Genomic DNA, 25,404 nt, shown 5'->3' on the forward strand with positions numbered 1-25,404 from the left:
CCCGAATCTTCTCCCCCCATTCACCTCCGCCCCTCCAATCCTCTTTATCCCCTGCCCCCCAATCCTCTCTCCCCCTGCCCCCCAATACTCTCTCCCCCCTGCCCCCCAATCTTCTCTCTCCCTCACGCCCCCCCAATTCTCTCCCTCCCCGCCCCTCCAATCCACTCTCCCCCCAGCCCCCCAAACCCCTCAATCCTCTCTCCCCCCCAATCCTCTCTCTCTCTCCCAATCCTCTCTCTCACCCTCCCCCCGCCAATTCTCTCTCTCTCCCCCATAATCTTCTCTCTCCCCCGCAATCATCTCTCTCTCCCCCCGAATCCTTTCTCTCCCCTCCCAATCCTCTCTCTCCCCTCCCAATCCTCTCTCCCCCCCAATCCTCTCTCTCCTCCCGCAATCCTCTCTCCCCCCGCAACCCCCTCAATCCTCTCTCCCCCAATCCTCTCTCTCCACCCCGAATCCTCTCTCTCTTCCCCCCAATCCTCTCTCTTCCCCCCAATCCTCTCTCCCCTCCCAATCCTCTCTCCCCCCCAATCCTCTCTCTCCTCCCGCAATCCTCCCTCCCCCCGCAACCCCCTCAATCCTCTCTCCCCCAACCCTCTCTCTCCACCCCCAAACCTCTCTCTCCCCTCCCAATCCTCTCTCTCCCCTCCTAATCCTCTCTCCCCCGCAATCCTCTCTCTGTCCCCTCCCCGAATCCTCTCCCCCCCCAAATCTTCTCCCCCCATTCTCCCCCGCCCCTCCAATGCTCTCTCCCCCTTCCCCCCCATTCTCTCTCCCCCTGCCCCCAATACTCTCTCCCCCCCACCCCCTCAATCCTCTCTCCCCCCGACCCCCTCAATCCTCTCTCCCCCAATCCTCTCACTCTCCCCCCAATCCTCACTCTCCCCCCAGCAATCCTCTCACTCCCCCCAATCCTCTCTCTCCCCTCCCAATCTTCTCTCTCCTCCCGCAATCCTCTCTCTCCCCCCCGAATCTTCTGCCCCCATTCTCTCCCGCCTCTCCAATCCTCTTTATCCCCCTCCCCTCCAATCCTCTCTCTCCCCAGCACCCCCCAATCCTCTCTCCCCCTGCCCCCCAATCCTCTCTCCCCCTGCCCCCCAAAGCTCTCTCCCCCTGCCCCCAATCCTCTCTCCCCCTGCCCCCCAATTCTCTCCCCCCCCGCCTCTCCAAACAACTCTCCCCCCAGCCCCCCAATCCACTCTCCCCCCCAAACCCCTCAATCCTCTCTCCGCCCAATCCTCTCTCCCCCCAATCCTCTCTCTCTCTCTCGCAATCCTCTCTCTCACACCCCCGCAAATCCTCACTCTCTCCCCCCAATCCTCTATCTCCCCCCAATTCTCTATCACCCGCCCCAATCCTCTCTCTCCCCCCCAATCCTCGCTCTCCCATCCCAATCCTCTCTCCCCCCTAATCCTCTCTCTCCTCCCGCAATCCTCTCTCCCCCCGCAACCCCCTCAATCCTCTCTCCCCCAATCCTCTCTCTCCACCCCCAATCCTCTCTCTCGGCCCCCCCCAATCCTCTCTCTCTTCCCGCAATCCTCTCTCTCCCCTGCCAATCCGCTCTCTCCCCCTCCACGAATCCTCTCCCCCCCAAATCTTCTCCCCCCATTCTCCCCCGCCCCTTCAATGCTCTCTCCCTCAGCCCCCACAATCCTCTCTCCCCCTGCCCCCCAATCGTCTCTCCCCCCTGCCCCTCCAATCCACTCTCCCCCCTGCCCCCTATTCTCTCTCCCCCCCGCCCCCTCAATCCTCTCTACCCCTCCCCAATCCTCTCTACCCCCTACCCCTCCAAACCACTCCCCCCCCAATCCTCTCTCTCCCAAACCTCTCTCTCTCCCCCCAATCCTCTCTCTCTCCCCCCAATCCTCTATCTCCCCCCAATCCTCTCTCTCCCCCCCAATCCTGTCTCTCCCCCCACAATCCTCTCTCTCCCCTCCCAATCCTCTCTCACCCCCAAACCTCTCTCTCCCCCTCAATCCTCTCTCTCCCCCCCAATCCTCTCTCCACCCGCAACCCCCTCAATCCTCTCTCTCCCAATCCTCTTTCTCCACCCCCAATCCTCTCTCTCCCCTCCCATTCCTCTCTCTCCTCCCGCAATCCTCTCTCTCCCCCCCCCGAATCTTCTCCCCCCATTCACCCCCGCCCCTCCAATCCTCTCTCTCCCCAGCCCCCCCAATACTCTCTCCCCCTGTCCCCCAATCCTCTCTCCCCCTGCCCCCCAATCCTCTCTCCCCCTGCCCCCCAATACTCTCTCCCCCCTGCCCCCCAATCTTCTCTCCCTCACGCCCCCCCAATTCTCTCCCTCCCCGCCCCTCCAATCCACTCTCCCTCCAGCCCCCCAATCCACTCTCCCCCCCAAACCCCTCAATCCTCTCTCCCCCCCAATCCTCTCTCTCTCTCCCAATCCTCTCTCTCACCCTCCCCCCGCCAATCCTCTCTCTCTCCCCCATAATCCTCTCTCTCCCCCCCAATCATCTCTCTCTCCCCCCCAATCCTTTCTCTCCCCTCCCAATCCTCTCTCTCCCCTCCCAATCCTCTCTCCCCCCCAATCCTCTCTCTCCTCCCGCAATCCTCTCTCCCCCCGCAACCCCCTCAATCCTCTCTCCCCCAATCCTCTCTCTCCACCCTGAATCCTCTCTCTCTTCCCCCCAATCCTCTCTCTCCTCCCGCAATCCTCTCTCTCCCCTCCCAATCCTCTCTCCCCCCCAATCCTCTCTCTCCTCCCGCAATCCTCTCTCCCCCCGCAACCCCCTCAATCCTCTCTCCCCCAACCCTCTCTCTCCACCCCCAAACCTCTCTCTCCCCTCCCAATCCTCTCTCCCCCCCAATCCTCTCTCTCCTCCCGCAATCCTCTCTCCTCCCGCAACCCCCTCTCCCCCCGCAACCCCCTCAATCCTCTCTCCCCCAATCCTCTCTCTCCACCCCCAATCCTCTCTCTCTTCCCCCCAATCCTCTCTCTCCTCCCGCAATCCTCTCTCTCCCCTGCCAATCCTCTCTCTCCCCCTCCCCGAATCCTCTCCCCCGCAAATCTTCTCCCCCCATTCTCCCCCGACCCTCCAATCCTCTTTCTCCCCCGCCCCTCCAATCCTCTCTCTCCCCCGCCACCTCAATCCTCTCTCCTTCGCCCCCCAATCCTCTCTCCCCCCAGCCCCCTCAATACTCTCTCCCCCCAGCCCCCTCAATACTCTCTCACCCCCCAGCTCCCTCAATACTCTCTCCGACCCCAGCACCCCCAATCATTTCTCCCCCCCAGCCCCCCAATCCTCTCTTCCCCCCCAGCCCACCAATCCTCTCCCGCCCCCCCAATCCTCTCTCACCCCCAGCGCCCCCATTCCTCTCTCCCCCCAGCACCCCCATTCCTCTCTCTCCCCCCCCAGCCCCCTTAATCCTCTCTTCGCCCCCCTGCCCCCAATCCTCTCTCCCCCTGCCCCCAATTCTCTCTCCCCTGCCCCCCAATACTCTCTTCCCCCGCCCCCAATCCTCTCTCCCCCGCCCCCAATCGTCTCTCCCCCCGCCCCCAATCGTCTCTCCCCCCCCTGCCCCTCCAATCCACTCTCCCCCCTGCCCCCCAATACTCTCTCCCCCCCGCCCCCTCAATCCTCTCTCCCCCTCCCCAATCCTCTCTCCCCCCTGCCCCTCTAAACCACTCTCCCCCCAAATCCTCTCTCTCCCAATCCTTTCTCTCTCCCCCCCAATCCTCTATCTCCTCCCAATCCTCTCTCTCCCCCAATCCTCTCTCCCCCCCAATCCTCTCTCTTCCCCCCCCAATCCTCTCTCTCCCCTCCCAATCCTCTCTCTCCCCCCCAATCTTCTCTCCACCCACAACCCCCTCAATCCTCTCTCCCCCAATCCTCTCTCTCCACCCCCAATCCTCTCTCTCCCCCGCAATCGTCTCTCTCCCCTGCCAATCCTCTCTCTCCCCCCCGAATCCTCTCCCCCCCAAATGTTCTCCCCCATTCTCCCCCGCCCCTCCAATCCTCTCTCCCCCAGCCCCCACAATCCTCTCTCCCCTTGCCCCCCAATCGTCTCTCCCCCCCTGCCCCTCCAATTCACTCTCCCCCCAGCCCCCCAATCCTCTCTCCCCCTGCCCCCCCAATTCTCTTTCCCTGCCCCCCAATACTATCTCCCCCCGCCCCCCAAATCCTCTCTTCCCCCCTGCCCCCAATCCTCTCTCCCCCTGCCCCCAATCCTCTCTCCCCTGCCCCCCCAATCCTCTATCTCCCCCCAATCCTCTCTCTCCCCCCCAATCCTCTCTCTCCCCCCAAATCCTCTCTCTCCCCGCAAATCCTCTCTCTCCCCCCCAATCCTCTCTCCACCCCCAACCCCCTCAATCTGCTCTCCACCAATCCTCTCTCTCCCCCCCAATCCTCTCTCCACCCCAACCCCCTCAATCCGCCTCTCCCCCAATCCTCTGTCTCCCCCCCAATCCTCACTCTCCCCTCCCAATCCTCTCTCTCCTCCCGCAATTCTCTCTCTCCCCTGCCAATCCTCTCTCTGCGAATCCTCTCCCCCCGCCCCGAATCTTCTCCACCATTCTCCCCCGCCCCTCCAATCCTCTTTATCCCCCACCACTCCAATCCTCTCTCTCCCCCGCCGCACCAATCCTCTCTCCCCCACTGCTCCCCCAATCCACTCCCCCCCAGCCCCCCCAATGCTCTCTCCCTCTGCCCCCCAATGCTCTCTCCCCCCCACCCCCAATGCTCTCTCCCCCCTGCCCCCCAATTCTCTCTCCCCCCTGCCCCCCAATGCTCTCTACCCCCCCCCGACCCCAAACCTCTCTCTCCCCTGTCCCCCCAATCCTCTCTCCCCCGGAACCCTCTCAATCCTCTCCCCCCCCAGCCCTCTCAATCCTCTCTCCCCCCAATCCTCTCACTCCCCCCTCCCCCCAATCCTCTCACTCCCCCACAATCATCTCTCTCCCCCCGCAATCCTGTCTCTGCCCTGCTAATCCTCTCTCCCCCCCCCGAATCCTCTCCCCCCATTTGCCCCGCCCCTCCAATCCTCTCTCCCCCACAATCCTCTCTCTTCCCGCAATCCTCTCTCCCCGCAACCGCCTCAATCATCTCTCCCCCCAATCCTCTCTCTCCAGCCCCTAATCCTCTCTCTCCTCCCGCATCCTCTTCCCCTGCAATCCTTTCTCTCCCCCTCCTCACCTGGATCCTCTCCCTGCCCCCGAATCTTCTCCGCCCATTCTCCCCCGCCCCTCCAATCCTCTTTGTCCCCCGCCCCTCCAATCCTCTCTCCCCACAATCCTCTCTTTCCCCCCAACCCCTCAATCTTCTCTCCCCCAAATCCTCTCTCTCTCCCCCAATCCTCTCTCTCTACCCCCCAATCCTCTCTCTCCCACCCAATCCTCTCTCTCCCCCCCAAACCTCTCTCTCTCCCCCAATCCTCTCTCTCTACCCCCCAATCCTCTCTCTCCCCCCCAATCCCCTCTCTCCCCCCCAATCCTCTCTCACCCCCCCGCCAATCCTCTCTCTCTCCCCCAATCCTCTCTCTCCACCCCCCCCCCAATCCTCTCTCTTCCCCCCAATCCTCTCTCTCCCCCCCAATCTTCTCTCACCCCTCCCAATCCTCTCTCCCCCGCAATCCTCTCTCTCCTCCCGCAATCCCCTCTCCCCCCGCAACCCCCTCAATCCTCTCTCCCCCAATCCTCTCTCTCCACCCCCAATCCTCTCTCTCCGCCCCCCCAATCCTCTCTCTCTTCCCGCAATCCTCTCTCTCCCCTGCCAATCCTCTCTCTCCCCTCCCCGAATCCTCTCCCCCCCAAATCTTCTCCCCCCATTCTCCCCCGCCCCTCCAATGCTCTCTCCCCCAGCCCCCACAATCCTCTCTCCCCCTGCCTCCCAATCGTCTCTCCACCTCTGCCCCTCCAATCCACTCTCCCCCCAGCCCCCAATCCTCTCTCCCCCTTCCCCCCATTCTCTCTCCCCCCTGCCCCCAATACTCTCTCCCCCCCGCCCCCTCAATCCTCTCTCCCCCCCGACCCCCTCAATCCTCTCTCCCCCAATCCTCTCACTCTCCCCCCCAATCCTCTCTCTTCCCCCACCAATCCTCTCTCTCCTCCCGCAATCCTCTCTCTCCCCCGAATCTTCTCCCCCCATTCTCCCCCGCCCCTCCAATCCTCTTTATCCCCCTCCCCTCCAATCCTCTCTCTCCCCAGCACCCCCCAATCCTCTCTCCCCCTGCCCCCCAATCCTCTCTCCCCCTGCCCCCCAATGCTCTATCCCCCTGTCCCCAATCCTCTCTCCCCCTGCCCCCCAATCCTCTCTCCCCCCGCCCCTCCAATCCACTCTCCCCCCAGCCCCCCAATCCACTCTCCCCCCCCAAACCCCTCAATCCTCTCTCCCCCCAATCCTCTCTCCCCCCAATCCTCTCTCTCTCTCGCAATCCTCTCTCTCACCCCCAGCCAATCCTCTCTCTCTCCCCCCAATCCTCTCTCTCCCCCTCAATCCTCTAACACCCGCCCCAATCCTCTCTCTTCCCCCCCCCCAATCCTCTCTCTCCCCCCCAATCCTCGCTCTCCCATCCCAATCCTCTCTCCCCCTAATCCTCTCTCTCCTCCCGCAATCCTCTCTCCCCCCGCAACCCCCTCAATCCTCTCTACCCCAATCCTCTCTCTCCACCCCCAATCCTCTCTCTCGGCCTCCCCCAATCCTCTCTCTCTTCCCGCAATCCTCTCTCTCCCCTGCCAATCCTCTCTCTCCCCCTCCACGAATCCTCTCCCCCCAAATCTTCTCCCCCCATTCTCCCCCGCCCCTTCAATGCTCTCTCCCCCAGCCCCCACAATCCTCTCTCCCCCTGCCCCCCCAATCGTCTCTCCCCCCCTGCCCCTCCAATCCACTCTCCCCCCTGCCCCCTATTCTCTCTCCCCCCCGCCCCCTCAATCCTCTCTCCCCCTCCCCAATCCTCTCTACCCCCTGCCCCTCCAAACCACACTCCCCCCCAATCCTCCCTCTCCCAAACCTCTCTCTCTCCCCCCAATCCTCTCTCTCTCCCCCGCAATCCTCTATCTCCCCCCCAATCCTCTCTCTCCCCCCAATCCTCTCGCTCCCCCCACAATCCTCTCTCTCCCCTCCCAATCCTCTCTCACCCCCAATCTTCTCTCTCCCCCCCAATCCTCTCTCTCCCCCCCAATCCTCTCTCCACCCGCAACGCCCTCAATCCTCTCTCCCCCAATCCTCTCTCTCCACCCCCAATCCTCGCTCTCCCCTCCCAATCCTCTCTCTCCTCCCGCAATCCTCTCTCTCCCCCCCCGAATCTTCTCCCCCGATTCACCCCCGCCCCTCCAATCCTCTTTATCCCCCGCCCCTCCAATCCTCTCTCTCCCCCTGCCCCCCAATCCTCTCTCCCCCTGCCCCCCAATCCTCTCTCCCCCTGCCCTCCAATCCTCTCTCCCCCTGCCCCCCAATACTCTCTCCCCCCTGCCCCCCAATCCTCTCTCTCCCTCATGCCCCCCCAATTCTCTCCCTCCCCGCCCCTCCAATCCACTCTCGCCCCAGCCCTCCAATCCACTCTCCCCCCCCAAACCCCTCAATCCTCTCTCCCCCCCAATCCTCTCTCTCTCTCCCAATCCTCTCTCTCACCCCCCCCCCCCCGCCAATCCTCTCTCTCTCCCCCCCAATCCTCTCTCTCCCCCCCAATCATCTCTCTCTCCCCCCCAATCCTCTCTCTACCCTCCCAATCCTCTCTCTCCCCTCCCAATCCTCTCTCCCCCCAATCCTCTCTCTCCTCCCGCAATCCTCTCTCCCCCTGCAACCCCCTCAATCCTCTCTCCCCCAATCCTCTCTCTCCACCCCGAATCCTCTCTCTCTTCCCCCCAATCCTCTCTCTCCTCCCGCAATCCTCTCTCTCCCCTCCCAATCCTCTCTCCTCCCCAATCCTCTCTCTCCTCCCGCAATCCTCTCTCCCCCCGCAACCCCCTCAATCCTCTCTCCCCCAACCCTCTCTCTCCACCCCCAAACCTCTCTCTCCCCTCCCAATCCTCTCTCTCCCCCGCCGCACCAATCCTCTCTCCCCCACTGCTCCCCCAATCCACTCCCCCCCAGCCCCCCCAATGCTCTCTCCCGCTGCCCCCCAATGCTCTCTCCCCCCCACCCCCAATGCTCTCTCCCCCCTGCCCCCCAGTTCTCTCTCCCCCCTGCCCCCCAATGCTCTCTACCCCCCCGACCCCAAACCTCTCTCTCCCCTGTCCCCCCAATCCTCTCTCCCTCCGAGCCCTCTCAATCCTCTCCCCCCCCAGCCCTCTCAATCCTCTCTCCCCCCAATCCTCTCACTCCCCCCTCCCCCCAATCCTCTCACTCCCCCCCAATCATCTCTCTCCCCCCGCAATCCTGTCTCTGCCCTGCTAATCCTCTCTCCCCCCCCGAATCCTCTCCCCCATTGTCCCCCGCCCCTCCAATCCTCTCTCCCCCACAATCCTCTATCTTCCCGCAATCCTCTCTCCCCCGCAACCGCCTCAATCATCTCTCCCCCCAATCCTCTCTCTCCAGCCCCTAATCCTCTCTCTCCTCCCGCAATCCTCTCTCTCCCCTGCCAATCCTTTCTCTCCCCTCCTCGCCCGGATCCTCTCCCTGCCCCCGAATCTTCTCCGCCCATTCTCCCCCGCCCCTCCAATCCTCTTTGTCCCCCGCCCCTCCAATCCTCTCTCCCCACAATCCTCTCTTCCCCCCCCCAACCCTTCAATCTTCTCTCCCCCAAATCCTCTCTCTCTCCCCCAATCCTCTCTCTCTACCCCCCAATCCTCTCTCTCCCCCCCAATCCTCTCTCTCCCCCCCAAACCACTCTCTCTCCCCCAATCCTCTCTCTCTACCCCCCAATCCTCTCTCTCCCCCCCCAATCCCCTCTCTCCCCCCCAATCCTCTCTCACCCCCACGCCAATCCTCTCTCTCCCCCAATCCTCTCTCTCCACCCCCCCAATCCTCTCTCTTCCCCCCCAATCCTCTCTCTCCCCCCGCAATCCTCTCTCTCCCCCCCAATCTTCTCTCTCCCCTCCCAATCCTCTCTCCCCCTCAATCCTCTCCCCCCATTCTCCCCCGCCCCTCCAATGCTCTCTCCCCCAGCCCGCACAATCCTCTCTCCCCCTGCCTCCCAATCGTCTCTCCCCCTCTGCCCCTCCAATCCACTCTCCCCCCAGCACCCAATCCTCTCTCCCCCTTCCCCCCATTCTCTCTCCCCCCTGCCCCCAATAATCTCTCCCCCCCGCCCCCTCAATCCTCTCTCGCCCCCGACCCCCTCAATCCTCTCTCCTCCAATCCTCTCACTCTCCCCCCCAATCCTCTCTCTTCCCCCACCAATCCTCTCTCTCCTCCCGCAATCCTCTCTCTCCCCCCGAATCTTCTCCCCCCATTCTCCCCCGCCCCTCCAATCCTCTTTATCCCCCTCCCCTCCAATCCTCTCTCTCCCCAGCACCCCCCAATCCTCTCTCCCCCTGCCCCCCAATCCTCTCTCCCCCTGCCCCCCAATCCTCTCTCCCCCTGCCACCCAATGCTCTCTCCCCCTGCCCCCAATCCTCTCTCCCCCTGCCCCCAATCCTCTCTCCCCCCGCCCCTCCAATCCACTTCCCCCCCAGCCCCCCAATCCTCTCTCTCCCTGCCCCCCCAATTCTCTCTACCACTGCCCCCCAATACTCTCTCCCCCCGCCACCCAATCCTCTCTTCCCACCTGCCGCCCAATCCTCTCTCCCCTGCCCCAATCCTTTCTCCCTCCCTGCCCACCCAACCTCTCTTCCCCCCCAGCCTCCTTAATCCTCCATTCGCCCCCCTGCCCCAATCCACTTTCCCCCATGCCCCCTAATCCTCTCTCCCCCAATCCTTTCTCCCCCCAACCCCCTCAATCCTCTCTCCCCCAATCCTCTCTCTCCCCCCCCAATCCTCCCTCACCCCCCCGCCAATCCTCTCTCTCTCCCCCAATCCTCTCTCTCCACCCCCCCAATCCTCTCTCTTCCCCCCCCAATCCTCTCTCTCCTCCCGCAATCCTCTCTCCCCCCGCAACCCCCTCAATCCTCTCTCCCCCAATCCTCTCTCTCCACCCCCAATCCTCTCTCTCCGCCCCCCCAATCCTCTCTCTCTTCCCGCAATCCTCTCTCTCCCCTGCCAATATTCTCTCTCTCCCCTCCCCGAATCCTCTCCCCCCCAAATCTTCTCCCCCCATTCTCCCCCGCCCCTCCAATGCTCTCTCCCCCAGCCCCCACAATCCTCTCTCCCCCTGCCTCTCAATCGTCTCTCACCCTCTGCCCCTCCAATCCACTCTTCCCCCAGCCCCCTAATCCTCTCTCCCCCTTCCCCCCCATTCTCTCTCCCCCTGCCCCCAATACTCTCTCCCCCCCGCCCCCTCAATCCTCTCTCCCCCAATCCTCTCACTCTCCCCCCCAATCCTCTCTCTGCCCCCAGCAATCCTCTCTCTCCCCCCAATCCTCTCTCTCCCCTCCCAATCTTCTCTCTCCTCCCGCAATCCTCTCTCTCCCCCCCCGAATCTTCTCCCCGCATTCTCTCCCGCCCCTCTAATCCTCTTTATCCCCCTCCCCTCCAATCCTCTCTCTCCCCAGCACCCCCCAATCCTCTCTCCCCCTGCCCCCCAATCCTCTCTCCCCCTGCCCCCCAATCCTCTCTCCCCCTGCCCCCCAAAGCTCTCTCCCCCTGCCCCCAATCCCCTCTCCCCCTGCCCCCAATCCTCTCTCCCCCCGCCCCTCCAATCCACTCTCCCCCCAGCCCCCCAATCCACTCTCCCCCCCCAAACCCCTCAATCCTCTCTCCCCCCAATCCTCTCTCCCCCCAATCCTCTCTCTCTCTCGCAATCCTCTCTCTCACCCCCCGCCAATCCTCTCTTTCTCCCCCCAATCCTCTCTCTCCCCGCCAATCCTCTATCACCCGCCCCAATCCTCTCTCTTTCCCCCCGCCCAATCCTCTCTCTCCCCCCCAATCCTCGCTCTCCCATCCCAATCCTCTCTCCCCCTAATCCTCTCTCTCCTCCCGCAATCCTCTCTCCCCCCGCAACCCCCTCAATCCTCTCTACCCCAATCCTCTCTCTCCACCCCCAATCCTCTCTCTCGGCCCCCCCCAATCCTCTCTCTCTTCCCGCAATCCTCTCTCTCCCCTGCCAATCCTCTCTCTCCCCCTCCACGAATCCTCTCCCCCCCAAATCTTCTCCCCCCATTCTCCCCCGCCCCTTCAATGCTCTCTCCCCCAGCCCCCACAATCCTCTCTCCCCCTGCCCCCCCAATCGTCTCTCCCCCCCTGCCCCTCCAATCCACTCTCCCCCCCTGCCCCCTATTCTCTCTCCCCCCCGCCCCCTCAATCCTCTCTCCCCCTCCCCAATCCTCTCTACCCCCTGCCCCTCCAAACCACACTCCCCCCAATCCTCTCTCTCCCAAACCTCTCTCTCTCCCCCCAATCCTCTCTCTCTCCCCCCCAATCCTCTATCTCCCCCCCAATCCTCTCTCTCCCCCCAATCCTCTCGCTCCCCCCACAATCCTCTCTCTCCCCTCCCAATCCTCTCTCACCCCCAATCCTCTCTCTCCCCCCCAATCCTCTCTCTCCCCCCCAATCCTCTCTCCACCCGCAACCCCCTCAATCCTCTCTCCCCCAATCCTCTCTCTCCACCCCCAATCCTCGCTCTCCCCTCCCAATCCTCTCTCTCCTCCCGCAATCCTCTCTCTCCCCCCCGAATCTTCCCCCCGATTCACCCCCGCCCCTCCAATCCTCTTTATCCCCCGCCCCTCCAATCCTCTCTCTCCCCCTGCCCCCCAATCCTCTCTCCCCCTGCCCCCCAATCCTCTCTTCCCCTGCCCCCCAATCCTCTCTCCCCCTGCCCCCCAATACTCTCTCCCCCCTGCCCCCCAATCCTCTCTCTCCCTCATGCCCCCCCAATTCTCTCCCTCCCCGCCCCTCCAATCCACTCTCCCCCCAGCCCTCCAATCCACTCTCCCCCCCAAACCCCTCAATCCTCTCTCCCCCCCAATCCTCTCTCTCTCTCCCAATCCTCTCTCTCACCCCCCCCCCAATCCTCTCTCTCTCCCCCCCAATCCTCTCTCTCCCCCCCAATCATCTCTCTCTCCCCCCCAATCCTCTCTCTACCCTCCCAATCCTCTCTCTCCCCTCCCAATCCTCTCTCCCCCCCAATCCTCTCTCTCCTCCCGCAGTCCTCTCTCCCCCTGCAACCCCCTCAATCCTCTCTCCCCCAATCCTCTCTCTCCACCCCGAATCCTCTCTCTCTTCCCCCCAATCCTCTCTCTCCTCCCGCAATCCTCTCTCTCCCCTCCCAATCCTCTCTCCCCCCCAATCCTCTCTCTCCTCCCGCAATCCTCTCTCCCCCCGCAACCCCCTCAATCCTCTCTCCCCCAACCCTCTCTCTCCACCCCCAAACCTCTCTCTCCCCTCCCAATCCTCTCTCTCCCCTCCCAATCCTCTCTCCCCCCCAATCCTCTCTCTCCTCCCGCAATCCTCTCTCCCCCCGCAACCCCCTCTCCCCCCGCAACCCCCTCAATCCTCTCTCCCCCAATCCTCTCTCTCCACCCCCAATCGTCTCTCTCTTCCCCCCAATCCTCTCTCTCCTCCCGCAATCCTCTCTCTCCCCTGCCAATCCTCTCTCTCCCCCTCCCCGAATCCTCTCCCCCGCAAATCTTCTCCCCCCATTCTTCCCCGACCCTCCAATCCTCTTTCTCCCCCGCCCCTCCAATCCTCTCTCTCCCCCGCCACCTCAGTCCTCTCTCCCTCGCCCCCCAATCCTCTCTCCCCCCAGCCCCCTCAATACTCTCTTCCCCCCCAGCCCCACCAATCCTCTCTCCCCCCCAGCTCCCTCAATACTCTCCGACCCCAGCACCCCCAATCATCTCTCCCCCCCAGCCCCCCAATCCTCTCTTCCTCCCCAATCCTCTCTTCCCCCCCACAGCCACCCCAATCCTCTCCCGCCCCCCCATTCCTCTCTCTCCCCCCCAGCCCCCTTAATCCTCTCTTCGCCCCCCTGCCCCCAATCCTCTCTCCCCCTGCCCCCAATTCTCTCTCCTCCTGCCCCCCAATACTCTCTTCCCCCGCCCCCAATCCTCTCTGCCCCTGCCCCCAATCGTCTCTCCCCCCGCCCGCAATCGTCTCTCTCCCCCCGCCCCTCCAATCCACTTCCCCCCCAGCCCCCCAATCCTCTCTCTCCCTGCCCCCCCAATTCTCTCTACCACTGCCCCCCAATACTCTCTCCCCCCGCCACCCAATCCTCTCTTCCCACCTGCCGCCCAATCCTCTCTCCCCTGCCCCAATCCTTTCTCCCTCCCTGCCCACCCAACCTCTCTTCCCCCCCAGCCTCCTTAATCCTCCATTCGCCCCCCTGCCCCAATCCACTTTCCCCCATGCCCCCTAATCCTCTCTCCCCCAATCCTTTCTCCCCCCAACCCCCTCAATCCTCTCTCCCCCAATCCTCTCTCTCCCCCCCCAATCCTCCCTCACCCCCCCGCCAATCCTCTCTCTCTCCCCCAATCCTCTCTCTCCACCCCCCCAATCCTCTCTCTTCCCCCCCCAATCCTCTCTCTCCTCCCGCAATCCTCTCTCCCCCCGCAACCCCCTCAATCCTCTCTCCCCCAATCCTCTCTCTCCACCCCCAATCCTCTCTCTCCGCCCCCCCAATCCTCTCTCTCTTCCCGCAATCCTCTCTCTCCCCTGCCAATATTCTCTCTCTCCCCTCCCCGAATCCTCTCCCCCCCAAATCTTCTCCCCCCATTCTCCCCCGCCCCTCCAATGCTCTCTCCCACAGCCCCCACAATCCTCTCTCCCCCTGCCTCTCAATCGTCTCTCACCCTCTGCCCCTCCAATCCACTCTTCCCCCAGCCCCCTAATCCTCTCTCCCCCTTCCCCCCCATTCTCTCTCCCCCTGCCCCCAATACTCTCTCCCCCCCGCCCCCTCAATCCTCTCTCCCCCAATCCTCTCACTCTCCCCCCCAATCCTCTCTCTGCCCCCAGCAATCCTCTCTCTCCCCCCAATCCTCTCTCTCCCCTCCCAATCTTCTCTCTCCTCCCGCAATCCTCTCTCTCCCCCCCCGAATCTTCTCCCCGCATTCTCTCCCGCCCCTCTAATCCTCTTTATCCCCCTCCCCTCCAATCCTCTCTCTCCCCAGCACCCCCCAATCCTCTCTCCCCCTGCCCCCCAATCCTCTCTCCCCCTGCCCCCCAATCCTCTCTCCCCCTGCCCCCCAAAGCTCTCTCCCCCTGCCCCCAATCCCCTCTCCCCCTGCCCCCAATCCTCTCTCCCCCCGCCCCTCCAATCCACTCTCCCCCCAGCCCCCCAATCCACTCTCCCCCCCCAAACCCCTCAATCCTCTCTCCCCCCAATCCTCTCTCCCCCCAATCCTCTCTCTCTCTCGCAATCCTCTCTCTCACCCCCCGCCAATCCTCTCTTTCTCCCCCCAATCCTCTCTCTCCCCGCCAATCCTCTATCACCCACCCCAATCCTCTCTCTTTCCCCCCGCCCAATCCTCTCTCTCCCCCCCAATCCTCGCTCTCCCATCCCAATCCTCTCTCCCCCTAATCCTCTCTCTCCTCCCGCAATCCTCTCTCCCCCCGCAACCCCCTCAATCCTCTCTACCCCAATCCTCTCTCTCCACCCCCAATCCTCTCTCTCGGCCCCCCCCAATCCTCTCTCTCTTCCCGCAATCCTCTCTCTCCCCTGCCAATCCTCTCTCTCCCCCTCCACGAATCCTCTCCCCCCCAAATCTTCTCCCCCCATTCTCCCCCGCCCCTTCAATGCTCTCTCCCCCAGCCCCCACAATCCTCTCTCCCCCTGCCCCCCCAATCGTCTCTCCCCCCCTGCCCCTCCAATCCACTCTCCCCCCCCTGCCCCCTATTCTCTCTCCCCCCCGCCCCCTCAATCCTCTCTCCCCCTCCCCAATCCTCTCTACCCCCTGCCCCTCCAAACCACACTCCCCCCAATCCTCTCTCTCCCAAACCTCTCTCTCTCCCCCCAATCCTCTCTCTCTCCCCCCCAATCCTCTATCTCCCCCCCAATCCTCTCTCTCCCCCCAATCCTCTCGCTCCCCCCACAATCCTCTCTCTCCCCTCCCAATCCTCTCTCACCCCCAATCCTCTCTCTCCCCCCCAATCCTCTCTCTCCCCCCCAATCCTCTCTCCACCCGCAACCCCCTCAATCCTCTCTCTCTCCACCCCCAATCCTCGCTCTCCCCTCCCAATCCTCTCTCTCCTCCCGCAATCCTCTCTCTCCCCCCCGAATCTTCCCCCCGATTCACCCCCGCCCCTCCAATCCTCTTTATCCCCCGCCCCTCCAATCCTCTCTCTCCCCCTGCCCCCCAATCCTCTCTCCCCCTGCCCCCCAATCCTCTCTTCCCCTGCCCCCCAATCCTCTCTCCCCCTGCCCCCCAATACTCTCTCCCCCCTGCCCCCCAATCCTCTCTCTCCCTCATGCCCCCCCAATTCTCTCCCTCCCCGCCCCTCCAATCCACTCTCCCCCCAGCCCTCCAATCCACTCTCCCCCCCCAAACCCCTCAATCCTCTCTCCCCCCCAATCCTCTCTCTCTCTCCCAATCCTCTCTCTCACCCCCCCCCAATCCTCTCTCTCTCCCCCCAATCCTCTCTCTCCCCCCCAATCATCTCTCTCTCCCCCCCAATCCTCTCTCTACCCTCCCAATCCTCTCTCTCCCCTCCCAATCCTCTCTCCCCCCAAATCCTCTCTCTCCTCCCGCAGTCCTCTCTCCCCCTGCAACCCCCTCAATCCTCTCTCCCCCAATCCTCTCTCTCCACCCCGAATCCTCTCTCTCTTCCCCCCAATCCTCTCTCTCCTCCCGCAATCCTCTCTCTCCCCTCCCAATGCTCTCTCCCCCCCAATCCTCTCTCTCCTCCCGCAATCCTCTCTCCCCCCGCAACCCCCTCAATCCTCTCTCCCCCAACCCTCTCTCTCCACCCCCAAACCTCTCTCTCCCCTCCCAATCCTCTCTCTCCCCTCCCAATCCTCTCTCCCCCCCAATCCTCTCTCTCCTCCCGCAATCCTCTCTCCCCCCGCAACCCCCTCTCCCCCCGCAACCCCCTCAATCCTCTCTCCCCCAATCCTCTCTCTCCACCCCCAATCGTCTCTCTCTTCCCCCCAATCCTCTCTCTCCTCCCGCAATCCTCTCTCTCCCCTGCCAATCCTCTCTCTCCCCCTCCCCGAATCCTCTCCCCCGCAAATCTTCTCCCCCCATTCTTCCCCGACCCTCCAATCCTCTTTCTCCCCCGCCCCTCCAATCCTCTCTTTCCCCCGCCACCTCAGTCCTCTCTCCCTCGCCCCCCAATCCTCTCTCCCCCCAGCCCCCTCAATACTCTCTTCCCCCCCAGCCCCACCAATCCTCTCTCCCCCCCAGCTCCCTCAATACTCTCTGACCCCAGCACCCCCAATCATCTCTCCCCCCCAGCCCCCCAATCCTCTCTTCCCCCCCAATCCTCTCTTCCCCCCCACAGCCACCCCAATCCTCTCCCGCCCCCCCATTCCTCTCTCTCCCCCCCAGCCCCCTTAATCCTCTCTTCGCCCCCCTGCCCCCAATCCTCTCTCCCCCTGCCCCCAATTCTCTCTCCTCCTGCCCCCCAATACTCTCTTCCCCCGCCCCCAATCCTCTCTGCCCCTGCCCCCAATCGTCTCTCCCCCCGCCCGCAATCGTCTCTCTCCCCCCGCCCCTCCAATCCACTTCCCCCCCAGCCCCCCAATCCTCTCTCTCCCTGCCCCCCCAATTCTCTCTACCACTGCCCCCCAATACTCTCTCCCCCCGCCACCCAATCCTCTCTTCCCACCTGCCGCCCAATCCTCTCTCCCCTGCCCCAATCCTTTCTCCCTCCCTGCCCACCCAACCTCTCTTCCCCCCCAGCCTCCTTAATCCTCCATTCGCCCCCCTGCCCCAATCCACTTTCCCCCATGCCCCCTAATCCTCTCTCCCCAATCCTTTCTCCCCCCAACCCCCTCAATCCTCTCTCCCCCAATCCTCTCTCTCCCCCCCCAATCCTCCCTCACCCCCCTGCCAATCCTCTCTCTCTCCCCCAATCCTCTCTCTCCACCCCCCCAATCCTCTCTCTTCCCCCCCCAATCCTCTCTCTCCCCTCCAATCCTCTCTCTCCCCTCCCAATCCTCTCTCCCCCCAATCCTCTCTCTCCTCCCGCAATCCTCTCTCCCCCCGCAACCCCCTCAATCCTCTCTCCCCCAATCCTCTCTCTCCACCCCCAATCCTCTCTCTCCGCCCCCCCAATCCTCTCTCTCTTCCCGCAATCCTCTCTCTCCCCTGCCAATATTCTCTCTCTCCCCTCCCCGAATCCTCTCCCCCCCAAATCTTCTCCCCCCCATTCTCCCCCGCCCCTCCAATGCTCTCTCCCCCAGCCCCCACAATCCTCTCTCCCCCTGCCTCTCAATCGTCTCTCACCCTCTGCCCCTCCAATCCACTCTTCCCCCAGCCCCCTAATCCTCTCTCCCCCTTCCCCCCCATTCTCTCTCCCCCTGCCCCCAATACTCTCTCCCCCCCGCCCCCTCAATCCTCTCTCCCCCAATCCTCTCACTCTCCCCCCCAATCCTCTCTCTGCCCCCAGCAATCCTCTCTCTCCCCCCAATCCTCTCTCTCCCCTCCCAATCTTCTCTCTCCTCCCGCAATCCTCTCTCTCCCCCCCCGAATCTTCTCCCCGCATTCTCTCCCGCCCCTCTAATCCTCTTTATCCCCCTCCCCTCCAATCCTCTCTCTCCCCAGCACCCCCCAATCCTCTCTCCCCCTGCCCCCCAATCCTCTCTCCCCCTGCCCCCCAATCCTCTCTCCCCCTGCCCCCCAAAGCTCTCTCCCCCTGCCCCCAATCCCCTCTCCCCCTGCCCCCAATCCTCTCTCCCCCCGCCCCTCCAATCCACTCTCCCCCCAGCCCCCCAATCCACTCTCCCCCCCCAAACCCCTCAATCCTCTCTCCCCCCAATCCTCTCTCCCCCCAATCCTCTCTCTCTCTCGCAATCCTCTCTCTCACCCCCCCGCCAATCCTCTCTCTCCCCCCCCCCAATCCTCTCTCTCCCCCGCAATCCTCTATCACCCGCCCAAATCCTCTCTCTTCCCCCCCCAATCCTCTCTCACCCCCCAATCCTCGCTCTCCCATCCCAATCCTCTCTCCCCGCTAATACTCTCTCTCCTCCCGCAATCCTCTCTCCCCCCGCAACCCCCTCAATCCTGTCTCCCCCAATCCTCTCTCTACACCCCCAATCCTCTCTCTCGGCCCCCCCCAATCCTCTCTCTCTTCCCGCAATCCTCTCTCTCCCCTGCCAATCCTCTCTCTCCCCCTCCACGAATCCTCTCCCCCCAAATCTTCTCCCCCCATTCTCCCCCGCCCCTTCAATGCTCTCTCCCCCAGCCCCCACAATCCTCTCTCCCCCTGCTCCCCAATCGTCTCTCCCCCCTGCCCCTCCAATCCACTCTCCCCCCTGCCCCCTATTCTCTCTCCCCCCTGCCCCCCCAATCCTCTCTCCCCCTCCCCAATCCTCTCTACCCCCTGCCCCTCCAAACCACTCTCCCCCCAATCCTCTCTCTCCCAAACCTCTCTCTCTCCCCCCAATCCTCTCTCTCTCCCCCCAATCCTCTATCTCCCCCCAATCCTCTCTCTCCCCCCCAATCCTCTCTCTCCCCCCACAATCCTCTCTCTCCCCTCCCAATCCTCTCTCACCCCCAATCCTCTCTCTCCCCCCCAATCCTCTCTCTCCCCCCAAATCCTCTCTCCACCCGCAACCCCCTCAATCCTCTCTCCCCCAATCCTCTCTCTCCACCCCCAATCCTCTCTCTCCCCTCCCATTCCTCTCTCTCCCCCCCCGAATCTTCTCCCCCCCTTCACCCCCGCCCCTCCAATCCTCTTTATCCCCCGCCCTTCCAATCCTCTCTCTCCCCAGCCCCCCCAATCCTCTCTCCCCCTGCCCCCCAATCCTCTCTCCCCCTGCCCCCCAATACTCTCTCCCCCCTGCCCCCCAATTCTCTCCCTCCCCGCCCCTCCAATCCACTCTCCCCCCAGCCCCCCAATCCACTCTCCCCCCCAAACCCCTCAATCCTCTCTCCCCCCCAATCCTCTCTCTCTCTCCCAATCCTCTCTCTCACCCTCCCCCCGCCAATCCTCTCTCTCTCCCCCCCAATCCTCTCTCTCCCCCCCAATCATCTCCCTCTCCCCCCAATCCTTTCTCTCCCCTCCCAATCCTCTCTCCCCCCCAATCCTCTCTCTCCTCCCGCAATCCTCTCTCTCCTCCCGCAACCCCCTCAATCCTCTCTCCCCCAACCCTCTCTCTCCACCCCGAAACCTCTCTCTCCCCTCCCAATCCTCTCTCTCCCCTCCCAATCCTCTCTCCCCCCAATCCTCTCTCTCCTCCCGCAATCCTCTCTCCCCCCGCAACCCCCTCTCCCCCCGCAACCCCCTCATTCCTCTCTCCCCCAATCCTCTCTCTCCACCCCCAATCCTCTCTCTCTTCCCCCCAATCCTCTCTCTCCTCCCGCAATCCTCTCTCTCCCCTGCCAATCCTCTCTCTCCCCCTCCCCGAATCCTCTCCCCCGCAAATCTTCTCCCCCCATTCTCCCCCGCCCCTCCAATCCTCTCTCTCCCCCGCCACCTCAATCCTCTCTCCTTCTCCCCCCAATCCTCTCTCCCCCCAGCCCCCTCAATACTCTCTCCCCCCCAGCCCCACCAATCCTCTCTCCCCCCCAAGCTCCCTCAATACTCTCTCCAACCCCAGCACCCCCAATCATCTCTCCCCCCCAGCCCCCCAATCCTCTCTTCCCCCCCAGCTCCCCAATCCTCTCTTCCCCCCTCAGCCACCCCAATCCTCTCCCGCCCCCCCAATCCTTTCTCCCCCCCAGCCCCCCCATTCCTCTCTCCCCCCAGCACCTCCATTCCTCTCTCTCCCCCCAGCCCCCTTAATCCTCTCTTTGCCCCCCTGCCCCCAATCCTCTCTCCCCCTGCCCCCAATTCTCTCTCCCCCTGCCCCCCAATACTCTCTTCCCCCGCCCCCAATCCTCTCTCCCCCTGCCCCCAATCGTCTCTCCCCCCGCCCCCAATCGTCCCTCCCCCCCCGCCCCTCCAATCCACTTCCCCCCCAGCCCCCCAATCCTCTCTCCCCCCCGCCACCCAATCCTCTCTTCCCACCTGCCCCCCAATCCTCTCTCCCCTGCACCCCAATCATCTCTGACCTGCCCCCCAACCTCTCTTCCCCCCCAGCCTCCTTAATCCTCTCTTCGCCCCCCTGCCCCAATCCACCCTCCCCCCTGCCCCCCTAATCCTCTCTCCCCCAATCCTTTCTCCCCCCAACCCCCTCAATCCTCTCTCCCCCAATCCTCTCTCTCTCCCCCCCAATCCTCTCTCTCCCCCCCCCAATCTCCTCTTTCCCCCCCAATGCTCTCTCTCCCCTCCCAATCCTCTCTCTCCTCCCGCAATCCTCTCTCTCCCCTGCCAATCCTTTCTCTCCCCTCCTCGCCCGGATCCTCTCCCTGCCCCCGAATCTTCTCCGCCCATTCTCCCCCGCCCCTCCAATCCTCTTTGTCCCCCGCCCCTCCAATCCTCTCTCCCCACAATCCTCTCTTCCCCCCCCAACCCTTCAATCTTCTCTCCCCCAAATCCTCTCTCTCTCCCCCAATCCTCTCTCTCTACCCCCCAATCCTCTCTCTCCCCCCCAATCCTCTCTCTCCCCCCAAACCACTCTCTCTCCCCCAATCCTCTCTCTCTACCCCCCAATCCTCTCTCTCCCCCCCCAATCCCCTCTCTCCCCCCCAATCCTCTCTCACCCCCCCGCCAATCCTCTCTCTCCCCCAATCCTCTCTCTCCACCCCCCCAATCCTCTCTCTTCCCCCCCAATCCTCTCTCTCCCCCCCCAATCCTCTCTCTCCCCCCCAATCTTCTCTCTCCCCTCCCAATCCTCTCTCCCCCGCAATCCTCTCCCCCCATTCTCCCCCGCCCCTCCAATGCTCTCTCCCCCAGCCCCCACAATCCTCTCTCCCCCTGCCTCCCAATCGTCTCTCCCCCTCTGCCCCTCCAATCCACTCTCCCCCCAGCCCCCAATCCTCTCTCTCCCTTCCCCCCATTCTCTCTCCCCCCTGCCCCCAATAATCTCTCCCCCCCGCCCCCTCAATCCTCTCTCGCCCCCGACCCCCTCAATCCTCTCTCCTCCAATCCTCTCACTCTCCCCCCCAATCCTCTCTCTTCCCCCACCAATCCTCTCTCTCCTCCCGCAATCCTCTCTCTCCCCCCGAATCTTCTCCCCCCATTCTCCCCCGCCCCTCCAATCCTCTTTATCCCCCTCCCCTCCAATCCTCTCTCTCCCCAGCACCCCCCAATCCTCTCTCCCCCTGCCCCCCAATCCTCTCTCCCCCTGCCCCCCAATCCTCTCTCCCCCTGCCACCCAATGCTCTCTCCCCCTGCCCCCAATCCTCTCTCCCCCTGCCCCCCAATCCTCTCTCCCCCCGCCCCTCCAATCCTCTCTCCCCCTGCCCCCCAATCCTCTCTCCCCCCGCCCCTCCAATCCACTCTCCCCCCAGCCCCCCAATCCACTCACCCCCCCAAACCCCTCAATCCTCTCTCCCCCCAATCCTATCTCCCCCCAATCCTCTCTCTCTCTCGCAATCCTCTCTCTCACCCCCCGCCAATCCTCTCTTTCTCCCCCCAATCCTCTCTCTCCCCGCCAATCCTCTATCACCCGCCCCAATCCTCTCTCTTTCCCCCCGCCCAATCCTCTCTCTCCCCCCCAATCCTCGCTCTCCCATCCCAATCCTCTCTCCCCCTAATCCTCTCTCTCCTCCCGCAATCCTCTCTCCCCCCGCAACCCCCTCAATCCTCTCTACCCCAATCCTCTCTCTCCACCCCCAATCCTCTCTCTCGGCCTCCCCAATCCTCTCTCTCTTCCCGCAATCCTCTCTCTCCCCTGCCAATCCTCTCTCTCCCCCTCCACGAATCCTCTCCCCCCCAAATCTTCTCCCCCCATTCTCCCCCGCCCCTTCAATGCTCTCTCCCCCAGCCCCCACAATCCTCTCTCCCCCTGCCCCCCCAATCGTCTCTCCCCCCCTGCCCCTCCAATCCACTCTCCCCCCCTGCCCCCTATTCTCTCTCCCCCCCGCCCCCTCAATCCTCTCTCCCCCTCCCCAATCCTCTCTACCCCCTGCCCCTCCAAACCACACTCCCCCCAATCCTCTCTCTCCCAAACCTCTCTCTCTCCCCCCAATCCTCTCTCTCTCCCCCCCAATCCTCTATCTCCCCCCCAATCCTCTCTCTCCCCCCAATCCTCTCGCTCCCCCCACAATCCTCTCTCTCCCCTCCCAATCCTCTCTCACCCCCAATCCTCTCTCTCCCCCCCAATCCTCTCTCCACCCGCAACCCCCTCAATCCTCTCTCCCCCAATCCTCTCTCTCCACCCCCAATCCTCGCTCTCCCCTCCCAATCCTCTCTCTCCTCCCGCAATCCTCTCTCTCCCCCCCGAATCTTCTCCCCCGATTCACCCCCGCCCCTCCAATCCTCTTTATCCCCCGCCCCTCCAATCCTCTCTCTCCCCCTGCCCCCCAATCCTCTCTCCCCCTGCCCCCCAATCCTCTCTTCCCCTGCCCCCCAATCCTCTCTCCCCCTGCCCCCCAATACTCTCTCCCCCCTGCCCCCCAATCCTCTCTCTCCCTCATGCCCCCCCAATTCTCTCCCTCCCCGCCCCTCCAATCCACTCTCCCCCCAGCCCTCCAATCCACTCTCCCCCCCCAAACCCCTCAATCCTCTCTCCCCCCCAATCCTCTCTCTCTCTCCCAATCCTCTCTCTCACCCCCCCCCAATCCTCTCTCTCTCCCCCCCAATCCTCTCTCTCCCCCCCAATCATCTCTCTCTCCCCCCCAATCCTCTCTCTACCCTCCCAATCCTCTCTCTCCCCTCCCAATCCTCTCTCCCCCCCAATCCTCTCTCTCCTCCCGCAGTCCTCTCTCCCCCTGCAACCCCCTCAATCCTCTCTCCCCCAATCCTCTCTCTCCACCCCGAATCCTCTCTCTCTTCCCCCCAATCCTCTCTCTCCTCCCGCAATCCTCTCTCTCCCCTCCCAATCCTCTCTCCCCCCCAATCCTCTCTCTCCTCCCGCAATCCTCTCTCCCCCCGCAACCCCCTCAATCCTCTCTCCCCCAACCCTCTCTCTCCACCCCCAAACCTCTCTCTCTCCTCCCAATCCTCTCTCTCCCCTCCCAATCCTCTCTCCCCCCAATCCTCTCTCTCCTCCCGCAATCCTCTCTCCCCCCGCAACCCCCTCTCCCCCCGCAACCCCCTCAATCCTCTCTCCCCCAATCCTCTCTCTCCACCCCCAATCGTCTCTCTCTTCCCCCCAATCCTCTCTCTCCTCCCGCAATCCTCTCTCTCCCCTGCCAATCCTCTCTCTCCCCCTCCCCGAATCCTCTCCCCCGCAAATCTTCTCCCCCCATTCTTCCCCGACCCTCCAATCCTCTTTCTCCCCCGCCCCTCCAATCCTCTCTCTCCCCCGCCACCTCAGTCCTCTCTCCCTCGCCCCCCAATCCTCTCTCCCCCCAGCCCCCTCAATACTCTCTTCCCCCCCAGCCCCACCAATCCTCTCTCCCCCCCAGCTCCCTCAATACTCTCCGACCCCAGCACCCCCAATCATCTCTCCCCCCCAGCCCCCCAATCCTCTCTTCCCCCCCAATCCTCTCTTCCCCCCCACAGCCACCCCAATCCTCTCCCGCCCCCCCATTCCTCTCTCTCCCCCCCAGCCCCCTTAATCCTCTCTTCGCCCCCCTGCCCCCAATCCTCTCTCCCCCTGCCCCCAATTCTCTCTCCTCCTGCCCCCCAATACTCTCTTCCCCCGCCCCCAATCCTCTCTGCCCCTGCCCCCAATCATCTCTCCCCCCGCCCGCAATCGTCTCTCTCCCCCCGCCCCTCCAATCCACTTCCCCCCAAGCCCCCCAATCCTCTCTCTCCCTGCCCCCCCAATTCTCTCTACCACTGCCCCCCAATACTCTCTCCCCCCGCCACCCAATCCTCTCTTCCCACCTGCCCCCCAATCCTCTCTCCCCTGCCCCAATCCTTTCTCCCTCCCTGCCCACCCAACCTCTCTTCCCCCCCAGCCTCCTTAATCCTCCATTCGCCCCCCTGCCCCAATCCACTTTCCCCCCTGCCCCCTAATCCTCTCTCCCCCAATCCTTTCTCCCCCCAACCCCCTCAATCCTCTCTCCCCCAATCCTCTCTCTCCCCCCCCAATCCACCCTCACCCCCCCGCCAATCCTCTCTCTCTCCCCCAATCCTCTCTCTCCACCCCCCCAATCCTCTCTCTTCCCCCCCCAATCCTCTCTCTCCCCTCCAATCCTCTCTCTCCCCTCCCAATCCTCTCTCCCCCCAATCCTCTCTCTCCTCCCGCAATCCTCTCTCCCCCCGCAACCCCCTCAATCCTCTCTCCCCCAATCCTCTCTCTCCACCCCCAATCCTCTCTCTCCGCCCCCCCAATCCTCTCTCTCTTCCCGCAATCCTCTCTCTCCCCTGCCAATATTCTCTCTCTCCCCTCCCCGAATCCTCTCCCCCCCAAATCTTCTCCCCCCATTCTTCCCCGCCCCTCCAATGCTCTCTCCCCCAGCCCCCACAATCCTCTCTCCCCCTGCCTCTCAATCGTCTCTCACCCTCTGCCCCTCCAATCCACTCTTCCCCCAGCCCCCTAATCCTCTCTCCCCCTTCCCCCCCATTCTCTCTCCCCCTGCCCCCAATACTCTCTCCCCCCCGCCCCCTCAATCCTCTCTCCCCCAATCCTCTCACTCTCCCCCCCAATCCTCTCTCTGCCCCCAGCAATCCTCTCTCTCCCCCCAATCCTCTCTCTCCCCTCCCAATCTTCTCTCTCCTCCCGCAATCCTCTCTCTCCCCCCCCGAATCTTCTCCCCGCATTCTCTCCCGCCCCTCTAATCCTCTTTATCCCCCTCCCCTCCAATCCTCTCTCTCCCCAGCACCCCTCAATCCTCTCTCCCCCTGCCCCCCAATCCTCTCTCCCCCTGCCCCCCAATCCTCTCTCCCCCTGCCCCCCAAAGCTCTCTCCCCCTGCCCCCAATCCCCTCTCCCCCTGCCCCCAATCCTCTCTCCCCCCGCCCCTCCAATCCACTCTCCCCCCAGCCCCCCAATCCACTCTCCCCCCCCAAACCCCTCAATCCTCTCTCCCCCCAATCCTCTCTCCCCCCAATCCTCTCTCTCTCTCGCAATCCTCTCTCTCACCCCCCCGCCAATCCTCTCTCTCCCCCCCCCAATCCTCTCTCTCCCCCGCAATCCTCTATCACCCGCCCAAATCCTCTCTCTTCCCCCCCCAATCCTCTCTCACCCCCCAATCCTCGCTCTCCCATCCCAATCCTCTCTCCCCGCTAATACTCTCTCTCCTCCCGCAATCCTCTCTCCCCCCGCAACCCCCTCAATCCTGTCTCCCCCAATCCTCTCTCTACACCCCCAATCCTCT

The 25,404-nt window shown here is 63.3% G+C and overlaps 1 protein-coding gene across 1 annotated transcript; it reads left to right on the forward strand.

Moving 5' to 3' along the window:
* Positions 1–6,368: 6,368 nt before the first annotated feature.
* On the forward strand, positions 6,369–16,987 carry LOC139243682 (YLP motif-containing protein 1-like; the record flags this gene model as incomplete). The annotated part of the gene is made up of 2 exons (XM_070870829.1): positions 6,369–6,465; positions 16,926–16,987. Coding segments are annotated over 2 exons (159 nt in total), but the record flags the coding sequence as incomplete, so codon positions are not given.
* Between the last annotated feature and the right edge of the window lie 8,417 nt (positions 16,988–25,404).

Source organism: Pristiophorus japonicus, unplaced genomic scaffold, assembly GCF_044704955.1.
Source record: "Pristiophorus japonicus isolate sPriJap1 unplaced genomic scaffold, sPriJap1.hap1 HAP1_SCAFFOLD_1817, whole genome shotgun sequence".
Taxonomy (NCBI): domain Eukaryota; kingdom Metazoa; phylum Chordata; class Chondrichthyes; family Pristiophoridae; genus Pristiophorus; species Pristiophorus japonicus.